Here is a 19,031-nt window from a genome sequence, read left to right on the forward strand (position 1 = left end):
GGACGTAGGGGCACGCCCTCCTTGTGTATTTTAGGCAGACCATACAGTCTAGGTGGCACTGGCACTTTTTCCCGTAGTTGTCTGATGATCTTATCGGGCATCCCTGTTTCCTTCAAGAGAGCACTAGTCTTCTTGGCCACCTTGTCCGTGGGGTCAAACTCCAGAATTCTGTATGCAGGGTCCTACATCTACATCTACATCTACATTCATACTCCGCAAGCCACCCAACGGTGTGTGGCGGAGGGCACCTTATGTGCCACTGTCATTACCTCCCTTTCCTGTTCCAGTCGCGTATGGTTCGAGGGAAGAACGACTGTCTGAAAGCCTCCGTGCGCGCTCTAATCTCTCTAATTTTACATTCGTGATCTCCTCGGGAGGTATAAGTAGGGGGAAGCAATATACTCGATACCTCATCCAGAAACGCACCCTCTCGAAACCTGGCGAGCAAGCTACACCGCGATGCAGAGCGCCTCTCTTGCAGAGTCTGCCACTTGAGTTTATTAAACATCTCCGTAACGCTATCACGGTTACCAAATAACCCTGTGACAAAACGCGCCGCTCTTCTTTGGATCTTCTCTATCTCCTCCGTCAACCCGATCTGGTACGGATCCCACACTGATGAGCAATACTCAAGTATAGGTCGAACGAGTGTTTTGTAAGCCACCTCCTTTGTTGCTGGACTACATTTTCTAAGCACTCTCCCAATGAATCTCAACCTGGTACCCGCCTTACCAACAATTAATTTTATATGATCATTCCACTTCAAATCGTTCCGCACGCATACTCCCAGATATTTTACAGAAGTAACTGCTACCAGTGTTTGTTCCGCTATCATATAATCATACAATAAAGGATCCTTCTTTCTATGTATTTGCAATACATTACATTTGTCTATGTTAAGGGACAGTTGCCACTCCCTGCACCAAGTGCCTATCCGCTGCAGATCTTCCTGCATTTTGCTACAATTTTCTAATGCTGCAATTTCTCTCTATACTACAGCATCATTCGCGAAAAGCCGCATGGAACTTCTGACACTATCTACTAGGTCATTTATATATATTGTGAAAAGCAATGGTCCCATAACACTCCCCTGTGGCACGCCAGAGGTTACCTTAACGTCTGTAGACGTCTCTCCATTGATAACAACATGCTGTGTTCTGTTTGCTAAAAACTCTTCAATCCAGCCACACAGCTGGTCTGATATTCCGTAGGCTCTTACTTTGTTTATCAGGCGACAGTGCGGAACTGTTTCGAACGCCTTCCGGAAGTCAAGAAAAATAGCCTTTATCTAATATTTTCTGGGTCTCATGAACAAATAACGCGAGTTGGGTCTCACACGATCGCTGTTTCCAGAATCCATGTTGATTCCTACATAGTAGATTCTGGGTTTCCAAAAACGACATGATACTCAAGCAAAAAACATGTTCTAAAATTCTACAGAAGTTGGCGTACTTTCTCATCATAATCCACCCGCTGCAAGATGACAGTGGAGTTTCCTTTGTCTGCTGGCAGTACCACAATGCTGTTGTCTTCCCGGAGTTTCTTGAGTGCAAGCCTCTCCTCGGTTGTGATGTTCGATTTCGGCGGCCTGGCCTTGGTGAGGGCCCTGCAGGTCTCTCGGCAGACTTCCTCTGCCACATTAGGTGGAAGTGTGGCTGCAACTTGCTCTACTGCACTGACGAAACCTGCAATGGGTACGTTTCTAGGGGTTGTAGCAAAGTTGAGACCCTTGCTGAGTACCTTTAAGGTTGTATCATCAAGAATTACTGTAAATGTGATGCAATGAGATGGACTTTGGCAGAAAGGAATCAATCTGGACCCAGAAATTTTCAGCAGCTACTAGCTAAAGTGTCTTTTTTAGTTCTGTAGAATAAGTTATGAGGTACAGTAATTTTTATTTTATGCACTGTATATGACTAAAATAAAGTAGCAAGGAAAAATATAAAATATCACAGCAGCTAAGTGGTTAAACTATAAGCAAAAATGCAGGCATCTGCTTAATGACAAATTTGTCACCATTGCTATTATTGTTTAACACTTTTCTTATGAGGCGTGCACTTCATATGCTCACCACACTTCATATGCTCCACCCTGTCAAAGTGTTATTTTAGGCTTGAAGAGAGAAACAGAGAAGTGAAAAAATGTGTTTACTTCCCCAATTTACTTTAAAGCTTATTAGAAGTTGGCTTGGTGAATTTCTGTACACAGCGTAAAATGTAAATTTAAAAGAAAACTCGGGCACTACAGTTTTTCTTCATGCCGTCTGTCACTGCTGCCAACCTTTACGATATACAGTGTGTGGCGCAAAGTATATACACGAGTAGTGTATGTAGTTGTTGCAGCTGTATCGTATCAGATTTGCAAATGAAAGTCTTTAAAAACCCTTATTCTATTTCTGTGTGACATCTCTGTCATAGCACATGATCTGCATGAAAAGTATATTTTCAGCACTAAACAAAATGCTTTCACCCTACCTGCACTCTCGTCATTGAAGGGCCACTCCCCCTCTCCACACATCTAGCAGGCAAGCCCATTTTACAAGTGTTAGTGTTTTGTTGTGGCTGTGCTGGCTGTCAAGTGACATAACAAGTCATCAGCCAATAAGAGCTCCTCACTAACTGGAAATGGCTGATATTTCCTTGATTCTGACCAAGCATACATTTTGAGACTCATTGTTTGAATTTAAAAGATTGATGATAGATAATTGTTGCTGAATACAGTACATCGAAAACACATGTAAAAAGACAAGACCAAGTTGTAAATGGCACAAGAATATCTGGCCTCTGGGCCCCTTAATCACATATTGGGTCAGTCCTGAGCACTTTCCATCAGCTGTCCTGTTTTTCCCTTGCTGCCGTAACATAGCAGTAGTTGTATCATAAGTTGTGTTGATAACGCCAATGGCAGATTATGTCAGCATTTCCTCGGCCATGTCTCCCCTCTCAGCATCGGTCTAAAATATTCCCTTACCTTTGCCGACACTCATGATGCAAACCGTCTTGTCCTTCGTGCCACTTACGAGAGTAATCCCAAAAGTAAGGTATACTTTTTTTATAAGTACATAGACCTGTTTATTTCTATAATGTTTTACATCAGTTTACAGCTTGAACATTTAGCTATTTTTCGACATAATTACCATTTCTGTCAATGCATTTTTGTATACACTGTGGCAGTTTTGTATGCCCATGTCATACCAGCTCGCCGCCATGTTGTTTAGAAAGTTATGAACCTCTTCTCACTCCTCATCATTGGAGCTGAATCGCTGGGACCACAATTAACACTGACAGGTACTGTGAGACTCTGAAAAAACTCCAACGGCAATTCAGAACCGGAGAAGAGGAATGTTGAGCAAGGGCGTACACATTCTCCATGACAACGCTCACACACACATTGCTTGGCAAACTGTTGCTCTCCTGCAACAGTTTCAGTGGAACATAATCACCGAGTCACCCTATAGTCCTGACTTGGCGTACAGTGACTATCACCTGTTCTCTAGGTTAAAAGAACATTTGGCCAGAAAGCTATTCAGCTCCGACAACGGGATGAAAGAAGAGGTTCATAACTTTCTGAACAGCATTGCGGTGATCTGGTATGACATGGGCATACAAAAACTACCACAGCATTTACAAAAATGCATCAACAGAAATGATGTTATGTCGAAAAATAGCTAAGTGTTCAAGCTGTAAACTGATGTAAACCATTGTAGAAATAAACAGGTCCATGTACTTATAAAGAAATAGGAGACCTTACTTTTGGGATTACCCTCGTATAACTCAATCAGTCACATCAAATGTCAATAGGCAGAAAATGGGATGAAGTCAAGCAAGACGTCGAGCGAGAATTTAGAATCGGGGTAAAACTTACTAGGAAGAAACATCAAATTAGGGAATTTTTAGCATTGATCTAATGGGTTTTTCACAGGGGCTACAAATTTTATGGCATAGAATTGCGAAAAATGTACAATCAGATAAAGTAAAACTGAAGTTCCACTGTATGCCCCACAATTGTTCACAATTAGTTTGAAGAACATTCTGGACAATTTGAGCAAATGATTTGGCCATCCAGATAGCCAGATGTGAATCCCATGGAACCTTTATGGGACATAACTGAGATGTCAGTTTGTCCACAAAATCCTCCACTGGCAACACTTTCGCAACTATGGACAGCTATAGAGGATGTGTGGCTTAGCTCTTCTGCAGGGGCCTTTCAGTGAGTTGTTGAGTCCATGCCATGTTGAGATGCTGCAGTGCACTGGGCAGAAGGAGGTCTGACATGATATTAGTAGGTATCCCATGACTTTTGTCACCTCTGTGTGTAATTCCTTGTTGACATGTATCTCATGCAGACATAAGTACCACTAAGACAGTTCAGTCACAGCATCTTTACTGTAGCAGTTAATTCTTTCATATTGATTTCAACACCAGTTTCCCACAAAACACTGTACAAACAATAAAGAATGCAAGTATTTGCACAATGTTTTGCTCAACCACAGCTCATAGTCAAGCTTTCACCATATTGTTTGAAGACCTCCGCAGCCTCACTTAGGCCACTACGGGTAGATGTGACAAGGCATAGTGGCATATGATTACCAGAATACAATTGCTGTGTTATGGCCACTTGGCATAACATTTGAAAACCCCTGTTTACCATAACACTGTGGGCTATTGTACAGCAGGAAATTTTCTATAGTGCAAAAACTGTAACATGTTGAAGAGGCTTAAGGAGGTAACCAAATTTATCATGTTATGAAGAAGAAGTCATCTTTGCAAGCTGTATTTGAAGAGACAGAGAAAATATATGAGAATATTGAACAGGTAATGCAGTATGTAAGAAAGATCAAAATGTAATAGTCATGGGGGACTGGAATGTGGTTGTAGGGGAAGGAGTAGAAGAAAGGGTCATGGGAGAATATTGGCTTGGTACTAGGTATGAGAGAGGAGAAAGACTGTTTGAGTTCTGTAATAAATTTCAGCTAGTAATAGCAAATACTCTGTTCAAGAATGAAAATAAGAAGAGGCATACTTGGTAAAGGCAAGGAGATAGTGTAAGATTTCAGTTAGATTACATCATGATCAGGGGTTCCGAAATCAGACACTGGGTCGTATGGCGTACCCAGGAGCAGATATAGACTTAGGTCACAATGTAGTAGTGATGAAGAATTGGCTGAAGTTTTAGAAATCAGTCAGGAAGAATCAATATTCAAAGAAGTGGGATACAGAAGCTCTAAGGAATGAAGAGAGACACTTGGGAGTTTTCTAGGGCTATAGATGCTGCAATAAGGAATTGCTCAGTAGGCAGTACAATTGAAGAGGAATGAACATCTCTAAAAAGGGCAATCACAGAAGTTGAAAAGATAAGCATAGGTACAACGAAAGTAACTGCAAAGATACCATGGGTGACAGAAGAAATACAGTACTTCAGTTGATCAATGGAAGAAGGAAATACAAAAATGTTCAGGGAAATTCAGGAATACAGAAATCGAGTAATTGAGGAATGAAATTAATAGGAAGTGCAGGGAAGCTAAGGTGAAATGGATGCATGAAACGTGAAGAAATTGAAAAAGAAGTGATTGCCAGAAGGACTGAGTCAGCATATAGGGAAGTCAAAATAACCTTAGAATTTAGGAGCAAGGTTGGTAACATTAAGAGTGAAATTAGAAGCAAGGTTGGCAACATTAAGAGTGCAATGAGAATTCCACTTTAAATGCAGAGGAGAGAGCAGATAGATGGAAAGAGTACATTGAAGGTGTCTACGAAGGGAAGGTTTGTCTGTTGTGATAGAAGAAGAAATAGGAGTCGACTTAGAAGAGATAGTAAATCCAGCATTTGAATCAGAATTTAACCCTACACTGCCTGAATTTATTTTTAGTTATCAAATTGTGGTAAAAAAATAATTTTAGTAATTTTGAGCGGAAAAAATTAATTATAACTTTTAAGATTCCTTAAATTTTCATTTATTATTGCATTATGGGTACAAAACGAAAAATGTGCAGAAACACTACATCATGCAGGGAGACTAATGTTTGATATTGTACAAAAATGCTACATCATGCAGTGTGACATGAAATGGGTTAGATTAACACCATTTAACAAACTGTACAATCAATATTTCATAGCTTCTAAGATGTAATTCAGCACAGTATAGAAAAATAGTCATATTTTTGCAAAACTGTCAGTCACCATCAAATATTTAAAAATAAACATTGTAAAAAATGACCCTTATTCAATGTGATAAATTTTGAAGCAATCAATGTTCTTCTTCATACACAGAGCTATTCCACACTTTTCACACTGGACTACTGTAAATGTCTTGCAGCTGACACGCTTACAATGTTGACACTTTTGGCCAATGACCAACACCATCTCTCCGTACATCAATTGTTAGCTGAGCTGCAACAGGAGACCTTTTCACTTCATTCTGAGGACTGGAAGTTGGTCTGCCTCGCTTTCATTGTGTTCCTCCTACTTTGTAGAGACTTCTCCTAATGTCCATCCGAAATTCAGACAATTTTAGTGTTTTTAAACCAGTGTTTTGCTTTGCAACACACTTGTAGAGAATCCATGCACTGGTGGTTGCAACATCTATTAGATGATAAAATAGTCTAAAGTACCTTTTTTTGCTCCTCATTACAGTTTTGTAGCGACCAAGCAGACTGTCATGAAGGTACACACCCCACATGTGTTTGTTATATTCCTGTATCACATAAGGAACATTTATCACTTCCCTCTGTTTCTTCTTGCGATTGTACCTTTCGGCTGCGCACCTCGGTAGCTCCCCTGCATATGTTGAAAGTAATGTTACACCTTTAATGTCTTTCCATACTACAGAAGATACATCTGTTCAACTTATGTTTGTCACATACTCCACAGATGTTCCCCTTGACTCCTTTTGCAAATCATCATCAGTTGGTACAGTCTGGAATTCTGTTTCTCCTAACAGTTCCCAGAAACAAAATTCCTTGAGAAGCCAAGAATGTCATTAGATGTAAGGATGTGTAGTAGTTGTCAAAGTACGACGTATGACCCACGTGCTTTAGAATAGATCGTGTTAATCTGACAACCACATTGCTACTGGCACCCAAATCCGGTTCATCTTGCAAGCGATGTGCTGGAAGATTTTCCTGTCCAGTATAGATTTCAAAATCATAAGTGAAGCCAGATATACCACACAACATGAAAATTTTGTAGCCCCATTTGTGTGGCTTATCAGGCATGTATTGCTTTAGATGGTGCCTTGATTTTGTTGCACACATCTGCTCATCTACTGCAAGATTCTCTTCTAGTGGTATTGTGGAAAGCTGCTCCTTTAGTGACTCTATGACTGGGCAAATTTTGTGCAGCTTATCACAATTTGGCTGATCATGAGGAATTTCCTTGCTATTGTCATTGAAATGCAAAAACTGCCTCAATTTCTCAAATTCATTCACTGACATTGTGTCGCATTTCACAGATAACCCCACAGCTGGGTTCCAAAACAGCCTAGTGTTTCTTGATGACATAACTGATGATAAGATAAAGATTCCTATGAGTTTTGAAAGATCTTTAGAATTCGTATTATAAGGCTTTGTTGGATCTTTTTCAACACTGTATAATATTGTTTGTTCTGCAATGTGATTCAGTAAACCGTATGTAAACATATATTTGAAGAATTGAAATGGTGTTTCCAAAGCATAAACTTCATCTGGTAGATGGAGGTTTCTCTTGAATATTTTTTTAACAACTGGAAAATCAAAACTACGCAGCTTCCATGTTACATGATCTCTCCTCAGCTTTTTCCTTGATGACTCAGATTTATCATTCAGATTAGGCATATGAGGCAAGGAATCTGGTGCTGGGACTGTGGAGACATGTGAAGTTTCATTATTACAGTTGTCAGATTCAGAGTCTGTTGGACAATACTCCTCAATATTGTTAACTATTGTGTCTATGTTTACAGTTGGGGCAGCAATTGAGTCATCAGATGAGATATCATCTTCACTTCCAGAAGGCATCTCAAGAATGGTAAGAATATCATCCTCCTCTAACTCTCTTTTCTGACCTTTGTCGTCAATGAATAATACGTCCATACCTCTCAAATAAAAATAATTAACATCCATTACTACTTCCATTAGCAATAAAAACTTTTATTTAGATTCAAATAGCGATTTTCTGTGTAACAAACAACTACAAATAAATGAATCTGGCAATTATTGTACACAGTAAAAAATACCTTTGTTGCATGTTGTAGCAAAAACGCTACACTTATATTTTGACATATTTTCCACACTAGAACCAAAAGAAAACACAGTTCAACATTGATACCTATAATTCCATACCTTTTCTGTAGAAAAATGATTTTTGAAGACTTCAAAATTCCGTATTGGCTTCGTAAATGAAGACACTAATTCAATATCAGTAGACAGTCGCCATTACAGATCACAGAATACATTTGTCAAAGATACAACAGACAATAAAACAGAGATTTAAGAGAGTTAAGAAACAGCAATGTTACACATAAGCTCACAGAAGTCAACAAGACACTCTGACACAGGCACTGTTGTCATCTGTTAGAATTCTGCAGATTTACAAGCAAATAACTTACATGTGTTAAAACAGCCTTGGAAGACTTGATATCAAATAAGACAGAAGGGATAGATAACATTCCATCAGAATTTCTAAAATCATTGGGAGACGTGGCAACAAAACAACTGTTCATGTTGGTGTGTAGATTGTTTGAGTTGGGCGATACATCATCTGACTTTCAGAAAAATATCATCCACACAATTCCAAAGACAGCAAGAGCTGACAAGTGCAAGAATTATCACACAATCAGCTTAACAGCTCATGCATCCAATTTGCTGACAAGAATGGTATTCAGAAGAATGAATAAGAAAATTGAGGATGTGTTAGATGAAGATCAGTTTGGCTTTAGGAAAGGTAAAGATAGCAGAGAGGCAATTCTGATGTTGTGGTTGGTAAAGGAAGGATGACGTTCATAGAATTTGTCGACCTGGAAAAAGCATTTGAAAGCTCAAATGGTGCAAGATGTTTGACATTCTGAAGAAAATAGGGGAAGACGAGTAATATACAAAATATACAAGAGCCAAGAGGGAATAATAAGAGTGGAAGACCAAGAATGAAGTCTTTGAATTAAAAACTGTGTAAGGCAGGGATGTAGTTTTTCACCCCCACTGTTCAATCTGTACATCGAAGAAGTGACGAGGGAAATAAAAGAAAGGTTTAGGAGAGGAATTAAATTCAAGCTGAAATGATACCAATGATATGATTTGGTGATGACATTGCTATCCTCATGAAAGTGAAGAAGAATTACATGATTTCCTGAATGGAATGAACAGTGTAATAAGTACAGAATATGGATTGAGAGTAAATTTAAGACAGACGAAAGTAATGTGAAGTGGCAGAAACGAGAACAGCAAGAAACTTAACATCAAGATTGCTGGTCATGAAGTAGATGAAGTTAAGGAATTCTGTTATCTGGGCAGCAAAACAACCAATGACAGACGGAGCAAGCAGGACATCAAAAACAGACTAGCATTGACAAAAAGAGCACTCCTGGCCAAGAGAAGTCTACTAGTATCAAACACAGGCCTTAATTTTAGGAAAAAATTTCTGAGAATGCATGTTTGGGGCACAGTGTTGTGCAGTAGTGAAACATGGACTGTGGAAAAACTGGAACAGAAGAGAATCGAAGCATTTGAGATGTGGTGCAACAGACAAATGTTGAAAATTAAGTGGACTGTTAAGGTAAGGAATGAGGAGCTTCTGCGAAGAATTGGAGAGGAAAGCAATATATGGAAAACACTGACAAGAAGAAGGGACAGGATGACAGGGCATCGATTAAGACATCAGGGAATAACTTCCATGGTACCAGAGGGAGCTGTAGAGGATAAAAACTGTAGAGGAAGACAGAGATTGGAATACATCCAGCAAATAACTGATGATGTAGGTTGCAATTGCTGCTCTGAGATGAAGAGGTTTACGCAGAGGAATTCAAGGCGGGCTGCATCAAACCAGTCTGTAGTAGTAGTAGTAGTAGTAGTAGTAGTAATTCTGCTGTCTGTAATCTAGTTTCTAACAGGGTAATAAAATGTTATGCTGCTCTTAAACGATCTGTAATTGTCAATGGTTCACATAACTTTTCTTGACACACTTAAATATGCTGTTATAACACCCTCCTCCAAAACTGGAGATATGGAAACTGTCTTGAATTACAGACCCACATCCACTCCATCTCATCTTTTCAGAAACTATTGAGAATGTGTGACCTGTGATAGAATACTGACACATTTTTCTGATCTGAACTTGTTAACTGCCTCTTGTTAGAATTTTGTATAGAAATTTCCACGGATAAACCCATAACAGACCTCCCAAACAAAGTGCTGTACTTGAAAAACTAAACAAGACAAATTATCCTATTGGTGTGTTCTGTGGCTTTGCTGAAGTACTGTATTATGTGGATATCAAAATTCTACATAGTAGATTGAAACAGGACAGTAATGACATGCCTCTAGCAAGGATGGATGCATAAGGCAGAGCTCCACATTAACAGACTGCACCACAGGGATGAAACTCACCTCAGAACAGGGGAATTTAACATGTCTGGGGTCCCTTCTTGTCCTTAACCAACATGAATGACCTTCCAGTGCCTTTAAAGAGCAGTTCAAAACCTGTAATTTTGGCTCATAATGCAGTCAAACAAATCAAGGTTCCAAACTCTTCCTCACCAGAAACTACCCAGATTATAGCTGAAAGTTACTAAAACTGGTTCACAGTGTAAATTTCAAGCCTTTATCTCGCAGTGAATGGATAACTGAAAAAAGACTCATATTTTGCTGTTTCAAACAACCAAAATCCACAATCTAGCACCAAAAGTAGACATTAATAGTCATACACTATATTAAATATTGTGTGTAAAATTACTTTGGGGTAAATCCATATGAAGTGGTCCAGTGATGGTTGCTTGGCCATTTTTAAATATTTTAATTTTTTAAAATGTGATTTCCCTATATTTGAGAAGTTCAAAACAGTTTTTTAAAAATAATTTATCTTGCACTTTTACTGGATGGCAGCCATTTTTATTTGTAGGTGCACGAGGATTTTTCAGTCTGGAGACATTAGTGAAAATTTGAATATCTCTGCACTGGGTTATGTTACAACATTGCAATTGACATGATTGTTTTTAGAAAAGTGTCCTCTACAACATTGTCTGTTACACAAAATACCCTAAATTCAACAATAACCAGTCAAAATGACCTCCAAAGTTTGGTATCAAAATTTTCAAAAATCCACTTTTTAGGCCCAAAAATAACAAACAAGGACTGATTTAAGAGAGTCTATTTTTTCCTATAGTTAGATATCATACACTACTAGCCTCATATAGAGCAAGAACACTTACAAATGTTTCCTTAATTTTTTATGAATTTTTGAAATTTGAAAATTTTCATTTTGTTAAGTTAGGGGTTAGTCATATCCAGTGGGACTGAATATAGAAATATGATTTTTGCACAGTTTGTACACCTATATGACAGCAACATACTGTAAAAATTTCAACACTGATATCTGACTGAACAAAGATAAGAATTTTTGAAAATGAGGAAATAATTCATTTTACTCTACGACTGATCTTATGGCTGTTGCCTATTTAAATGGTTTATTGTTTAATTGTTATAAAATTTAATTATGACATATATTTAGTTAACATTCTCATCCAATATTCATTTAGTTTATTTATTTTTAATAATGCAATATTAAGCAATAGAAGCTTTTGCTTTTGTTCTATGGTAATAAAAGTGCCCATTTATGTTTAGGTTTGTTGTCAGTAAAGAAGTACATTATTGCTAGGTGTGGCATTGTAGAAGTGCATTATTGCTGGATGTGGGTGGCATTGTTGTAGTCAGTCTGTTCTGAAACCTCTGTTAGAGTGGATGTACATACTTCATCGAGAGTGTATAATTTGGTATGTGCTTTGTTCTGTGTGTAATTTATAATTAATTTTGAGAGATTAACTGGAATGCAAGAACATGGATGAACAGAGCACTGTTTGACAGATAGCAAGTGAAGTGTGTCACAAAACAGTTTTTGGTTCAGTTTCAAAAAACTTGAAAAATGTCAATGACTTTGATGAAGTTAGACAAACTTTATTAAAATTTCAAATAAGTTCTTCTGTAACATCATTGTGTGAGTATCATGAGAAGAAATATATTCTGAAGTACAACCACATTTTTGGAAGAAAGTGCTGTGATCCACTTAAATTTCATAAAAAGCCTATTACTAAAGGTTTGAGGGAAATAAAACTTGAACATTTGTCCTTGTTATGTGAGAGTGAAACAACTTTCCAAGTGAAACATAATGTGATTCCTGGAAATTCCGTGTGCCCAAATTGTTATTCAAAATATTTGTTGTGAATCCAGAACCAGAATCATGTAACCTTGTTAATGACATTTATATTCCTAATGAGGAAGCTGTTAGCCTATTGAATTTTGCTTGTTCTAAGTTAGATGTATCTCCTGCTTCGAAAATAATAAAATTAAGTAGCAGAAAAATAAAAGCAGCTATTGAAAATAAGGTACAACAAATTTCAGGCAAAATTAGAAAAGACTTGGAAACATGCTTCAATAATACAGATACCAACATTATGTCTAAAGAAGAAGTAAACCTACCACCAGCGTCATCTGACACTGAATACTTGAACTTAATTGAGAAATTAAAGTTAAATGTTCAATGACATCTAAAGAGGAAAAAGTTAAAATTTTAAGTTTGTTCCCTGACTCATGGTCAAGAGAAAAAATAGTTCATGAATTCAACATTTCTCATTGTTTGGTTAAATTAACCCACAAATTAGTGAATGAGCAAGGCATTCTTCCAGTTTTAGGAAAGAAGAAAGGAGTAGGTATAAGTAAGAAACAATTAAAAAGATCCAGCAGTTTTTTGAAGATGATGGGAACAGCAGAATGTGCCCAGGTTGCGAAGATAGCAAAAGAGTTGTTATAAATGGAGTTAAAGTAACAAAGCAGAAATGACTAGTGCTCTCGAATTTAAATGACCTTTATGTAACTTTCAAAAATTCTCATCCTGAATGCAAAATTGGAAGGTCAAAATTGTGTGACCTCTGCCCTAAGTGGTGTATTTTGGCTGGATCCTCAGGTAAACACTCCATATGTGTTTGTTTATTTCATCAAAATGTCAAACTGATGATTGCGGGTGCAAAACTCAGTGATCTTAACTACAAAGAGTCACTAGATTTATTGGTCTCTGACACTAACAGTTATGACTGCATGATGAGTTTGTGTAATAAATGTACTGATAAGGAAATCGTTACTGAATTGTTTCACGAATATGAAGAGGAAATGCCAGAAAGTATTGCCTTCAAACAGTGGGTCACAACTGACAGGGCAGAAATTATAACAGTGGTTAAATTGATAACTTAGAAAAACTCAGTAGTCATCACTATGTTTCTAAAATCCAGAATAAGTTTTTGAAGGACAAAAATGCACAACTTCATGAAAACGAATGCATAGGCTAGATGATTTTGCAGAAAATTTTACATTTTTGATTCAGGATGCAATACAAGGGTACCACTGGGTCAATGACTAGACAACAGTGCATCCATTAATTCTCTACTTTCAAAATGAGAAAGGTGAAGTCTGCAGTTCTTCAATTTGCATTCTAAGCGACTACTTGGAGCACAACACTTTGGCTGTACATGTGTATCAAAAGTATGTAATAAATTACATTAAAGAAAATTTTCCCACGGTTGAGAAGCTGATATACTTTTCAGATGGAAGTGGTAGTCACTATAAGAACAAAAAGAATTTTTCAAAACTGTGCAACCACAAAGTAGACTTTGGGTTGGAGGCTGAATGGCTTTTTTTTGCATCTTGCCATGGTAAAAATGCATGCGATGGATTAGGAGGTACAACAAAATGTGAAGTAAGTAAAGCCAGCCTACAAAGACCAACCACAGACCAAATTCTCACAGTACAGGACATGTATGTCTTTTGCAACGATAACATTAAAGGCATTACCTATTTTCTGATCAAGAAAGAAGAAGTGGTTCTGCATATGAAAACAACACTTCAAACCAGATTTGAATACTGTATAGCAATAAAAGGAACAAGGCATTTCCACAAATTACTTGGCATTGCAGAAAACTTAGTTCAATGCTATTTAATATCAGAAACCAAAATTTATGAGGATCATTGTGTCAGTAAAATTACATATCTGTCTTTAACATTGAATGACATAGTGGCATTTGTGTATAATGGACAGTGGTGGCTTGCAGAGGTTTGAAAGAATAAGTTTGGAAAACAATGGTGTTTTTGTGCATTTTTACCACCCTGCTGGCCCAAGAACATCATTCTGGAAACCTACTAGTGACGAAGTTTGAATGCCAATGAAAAATGTTTTAAGGAAATTTTCAGTGCTTGAACTTACCACAGCAACTGGGAGATCTTATTCTATATCACAGAAGCTGTCTGAAGAAATAAGTGTTCTTAAAGTTCACCACCAGGCTTAGGAACAGTCTCATCTCAAATGATGTTAATTGAAAATGTTTATTTTAAGTATATCAAAATAATATAAATGTTAATTTCAGTGATGTTACCATTTTTTGTACATAATTCAGTACCTTACATCAATAATAATTGCATATATCCTGCCAATATCACACTATCACACATGAATAGGCAACAGCCATAAGATCATTGTAGAATAAAGTGAATTATCTCCTCATTTTCAAAAATTCATGTCTTTGTTCACAGTCAGATACCAATGTTGAAATTTTTACTGTACATTGCTATCATATAGGTGTACAAACTGTGCAAAAATAATATTTTTATATTCAGTTCCACCTGAGATAACTAGACCCAAATTTTACAAAAAATGAAAATTTTCAAATTTCGAAGATTCATATAAAATTAAGGAAACATTTGTAAATGTTAATGCTCTATATGAGGCTGTGGATTTTTGAAAATTTGTACACTAAACTTTGGAGGTCATTTTGACTGGTTATTGTTGAATTTAGGGTATTTTGTGTAACAGACAATTTTGTAGAGGACACTTTTCTAGCCGGCCGAAGTGGCCGTGCGGTTAAAGGCGCTGCAGTCTGGAACCGCAAGACCGCTACGGTCGCAGGTTCGAATCCTGCCTCGGGCATGGATGTTTGTGATGTCCTTAGGTTAGTTAGGTTTAACTAGTTCTAAGTTCTAGGGGACTAATGACCTCAGCAGTTGAGTCCCATAGTGCTCAGAGCCATTTGATTTGACACTTTTCTAAAAACAATCATGTTAATTGCAATGTTGTAACTTAACCCAGTGCAGAGATATTCATATTTTTGCTAACGTCTCTAAACTGAAACATCGTTCCGTACTTACAAACGAAAATGGCTGCCATTCAGTAAAGGTGAAAGGTAAAATTTTTTAAAAAATTGTTTTTAACTTCTCAATTATAGGTTAATCACGCCGGCCGTGGTGGTCTAGCGGTTCTGGCGCTGCAGTCCGGAACCGCGGGACTGCTACGGTCGCAGGTTCGAATCCTGCCTCGGGCATGGGTGTGTGTGATGTCCTTAGGTTAGTTAGGTTTAAGTAGTTCTAAGTTCTAGGGGACTTATGACCTAAGATGTTGAGTCCCATAGTGCTCAGAGCCATTTTTAGGTTAATCACATTTTAAAAAAGTAAAATATTTAAAAATGGTCAAGCAACCAACTTAATTTTTATTGCACCACTTCATTTGGATTGACCCTTTGACATCTGATTCAATAACAAGTTAACACTTAACTCAAAACATCTCTCAAATGTGCATAACTAGAATCATGGGGTCTATCAGATCACGTAATGTTTTTTATCACTGAACTCCACATTAGTTGCCAAAAATTAAGTAAATAGCTGATTAGCACTACAAGTAAATTTGACACTATTCAGCACATATAAAGTCTTGGTTGATTACATGATCTAAAATGAACACAAAATAACAGGAGTATTTGCATCTTTTAGTATCAGTCTTCAGGTGTTTGCTAACATTGTTACAGTAGTCATAAAATGAAAAAATAACAGAAAATGTGAGTGAAGTTAATGATCAAATGAACTGAAAATATTAAAATCACAACACTTTTGAATAATCGAAGCATACCTTTCTACGATACTCCAGATTCATTGGTTGACCTCAATTGGTGCATTTGTATGCCGTTTTCCTTTTCTTGGAACCAGAACACTTTACAAATCCTTCCTCTTTTCCGTTCTATAACTTGGTATGCCTCTAACATTTTGCCACCACATAAACCCTACAAATATTTGAGTTTTAGTAGGCCTTTCCCCAAAGATCTAATCTTGGCCCTTAAGTATTTTCTTCACTGGTATCACCCTCTATTTCATAGTGATTGTTAACTACCACAAAATCAGCATCAGAATCGTCAAAAATATCACAGCCATTCCCGTTTATCTCTTCAGCCATATCACCTATCAGCTCTTGCACCCAAGCTTCAAAATTTGGATTAAAAAAAAATCCCAGCCTGACAGCACTTAATTTCAGTGACCTGATGGGAAGCGGTTTTACCACTGCTGCAAGGCCATTGTCTATGCTTATAATAAACTGTTATAAAATAAAAAAAAATATCTGAAAAATCAGTTGAGAGCAAACTACGTAGTAATTAGAATATACAGTGGAAAAACCAGGATGGAATGTAACAATATTATGAAAAGAATAGTTGCTACTCACAATATAGCTGAGATGCTGGGTTGCAGATAGGCGCAACAGAAAGACTGTCACAAAATGAGCTTTCGGCCAACAAAGCCTTTGTTGAAAAAAAGAAAAAACACACACTCACATGAATGCAAGTCACACACTTATGACTACAGCCTCTGGCAGCTGAAGCCAGACTATGAAGAACAGCGCATGATGGGGGAGGCAACCAAGTGGACTAAGGAGGTGTCTGAGGTGGGGAAGAGGAGGGATAGCAGGGTAGGGGTGGGAGAAGGTAAAGTGCTGCTACTGTGAGTGTGCAGGTATGAGGTGGAAAGAGGGTAGGCAGCTAGGCGCAGCTGGGAAGTTAGGTGGTGGGCAGGGGAGAGAAAGAGGAGTAGTGGAAAAGGACATGAGTAAACTGACTGGGTGCGTTGGTGGCAATGGCGGCTGCTATGTCAGAGCAAGGAGCACATGAATAACCTAACTTTTGACACCTTGCAGATTTATTGATTATATTTCTTTGAATGTTGTTAAATATAATGTAGATGAGGTAATCTGAAATATACGTCCCTTAAATCTGTCACACTACTGCTCTGCTACACTCCGTGAAACAATGACATCAGGGTCGCGAACACATCTTCAATTGTGCACGAATTAAGGAGCTTTTGCACTTGAATAGCTGGCAAGACATAATTGCCTTAGGGGTCAAATATATACGGATTTGATTAACAATGTGCATGAGTCATGATGTGCACAGCTACCCCTTACCACTCAACTACAAGTTTAAGACTGTGCGACTAGGTGGTAGCACAGTGCAGCAGATGGTGATCTTTGTTCTTTTGGCAGTTGGCATAAAGTCCGTTAGATGGTAGCACCCTCCTCAGATATGTCAATTCACGCACTATTAATAAAATTAGATCGGACATCATTGTTATGTTATTATTACTATTATTAATATAACAAGGTGTTTCAAAAAGGACTTATAACTTTAAAAATTCATATACATTTATTGAAAAAAGATATAGAGGTGGGTTTAGTGTTATTTTGAGGGAAACACACAAAGTTTTTTTATTCCTTAAGCTAAAGATGTATGTGGCTTCAGTTGGTTATCGTGCACACATCCCATCAGTAGTCAATTTCTTCCCAAATGCACTGTAGCATTGCAGGTGTAACTTGTTCAGTGGCGCCGTAAATTCTTGCTCTACGTTCAGGTAGAGAAGCCAGCACAGTAGGTACAAACACAATATCCTTGATGAATTCCCATAAAAAAAGATCGAGTGGTGTCAGGTCTGGGGAACATGGGGGCCATGCAATTGGTGCATCGTGGCCAATCCATTGACCTGGAAAGCGGTTACTGAGAAAATCCCGGATGTCAGCCAGGTAGTGGGGTGGTGCACCATCTTGTATGATGGAAACATTTTGTTCTTGGTCTTACTCATTGACCTGCGCTATCAAATATTGTTGTAACATATCCAGGTACACTATTCCGTTGATGGTTCTCTCATGGGAAAAAAGGAGCCGTACACTTTGTTCTAGCTCAATGTGCAAAAAATGTTCAGTTTAGGGCTATCACAAACATGATGGAATGTTTGATGTGGATTTTCACTCCCCCAAATTCTACTGTTGATGCCGATTTTGATTCTTCAAACCAAAACACACAGCTAGCACACTCAAGGCCAGTGAAGGTAGCCATCTTTAACGTAACTGCTGCTAGCACTCCTTACAGTGCAACTCGACACTAGCAAACTACAAGAGACAAAAGTTGATTTACTTCCATAAAGATTGACACTACAATCACCTCTGTAGGTATTATGAGTTAATTTATATGAATTTTCAAAGTTTTAAAGTCCTTTTTGAAACACCCGGTATTGGCAGTGACTGCAAATGTATACATTTGTTGCCGTATGGGGTAGCTGCGTGGTCTGAGGTGCCTTTCACAGTCTGTGTGGCTCCTCCCGTTGGAGGTTCAAGTCCTCCCTCGGGCATGGTTGTGTGTGTTGTCCTTAGCGTAAGTTAGTTTAAGTTAGATTAAATAGTGCGTAAGCTTAGGGACCAATGACCTCAGCAGTTTGGTCCCATAAGACCTTGCCACAAATTCCCTATACATTTGTTCATAATTATAACTGTCATACAGCAGTTAATGTTTCATACTTTGAAGTTCATGTGAATCAAAAAAAGTGTGCATATTGAAAATGTGTACTCACAAGCCACCACTGGTTGGTGGAATAGAGGGCTACATAGTGCTGGAATGGGGACAGTGAAGGAGCTGCATGGGTAAGGACAATGGGCCGTAAGAATAAAGTGAAGCAAATGCTTTTCCTTTGAATTTTGAAGCTAAAGCTTCGGAATTTATGA

The 19,031-nt window shown here is 37.9% G+C and overlaps 1 protein-coding gene across 1 annotated transcript; it reads right to left on the reverse strand.

The window, feature by feature from the left end:
* Positions 1-6,901: 6,901 nt before the first annotated feature.
* Positions 6,902-8,065, reverse strand: LOC126199525 (piggyBac transposable element-derived protein 3-like). Its single transcript, XM_049936446.1, has one exon. It carries the CDS (start codon positions 8,063-8,065, stop codon positions 6,902-6,904), a length of 1,164 nt encoding a protein of 387 aa, XP_049792403.1.
* Positions 8,066-19,031: the final 10,966 nt, after the last annotated feature.

Source organism: Schistocerca nitens, chromosome 8, assembly GCF_023898315.1.
Source record: "Schistocerca nitens isolate TAMUIC-IGC-003100 chromosome 8, iqSchNite1.1, whole genome shotgun sequence".
NCBI classification, from domain to species: Eukaryota; Metazoa; Arthropoda; class Insecta; order Orthoptera; family Acrididae; genus Schistocerca; species Schistocerca nitens.

What these genes read in the sequence shown, in the direction of transcription:
- LOC126199525 (XM_049936446.1), bottom strand. Translation starts at nt 8,065, where the DNA reads ATGGACGTATTATTCATTGACGACAAAGGTCAGAAAAGAGAGTTAGAG.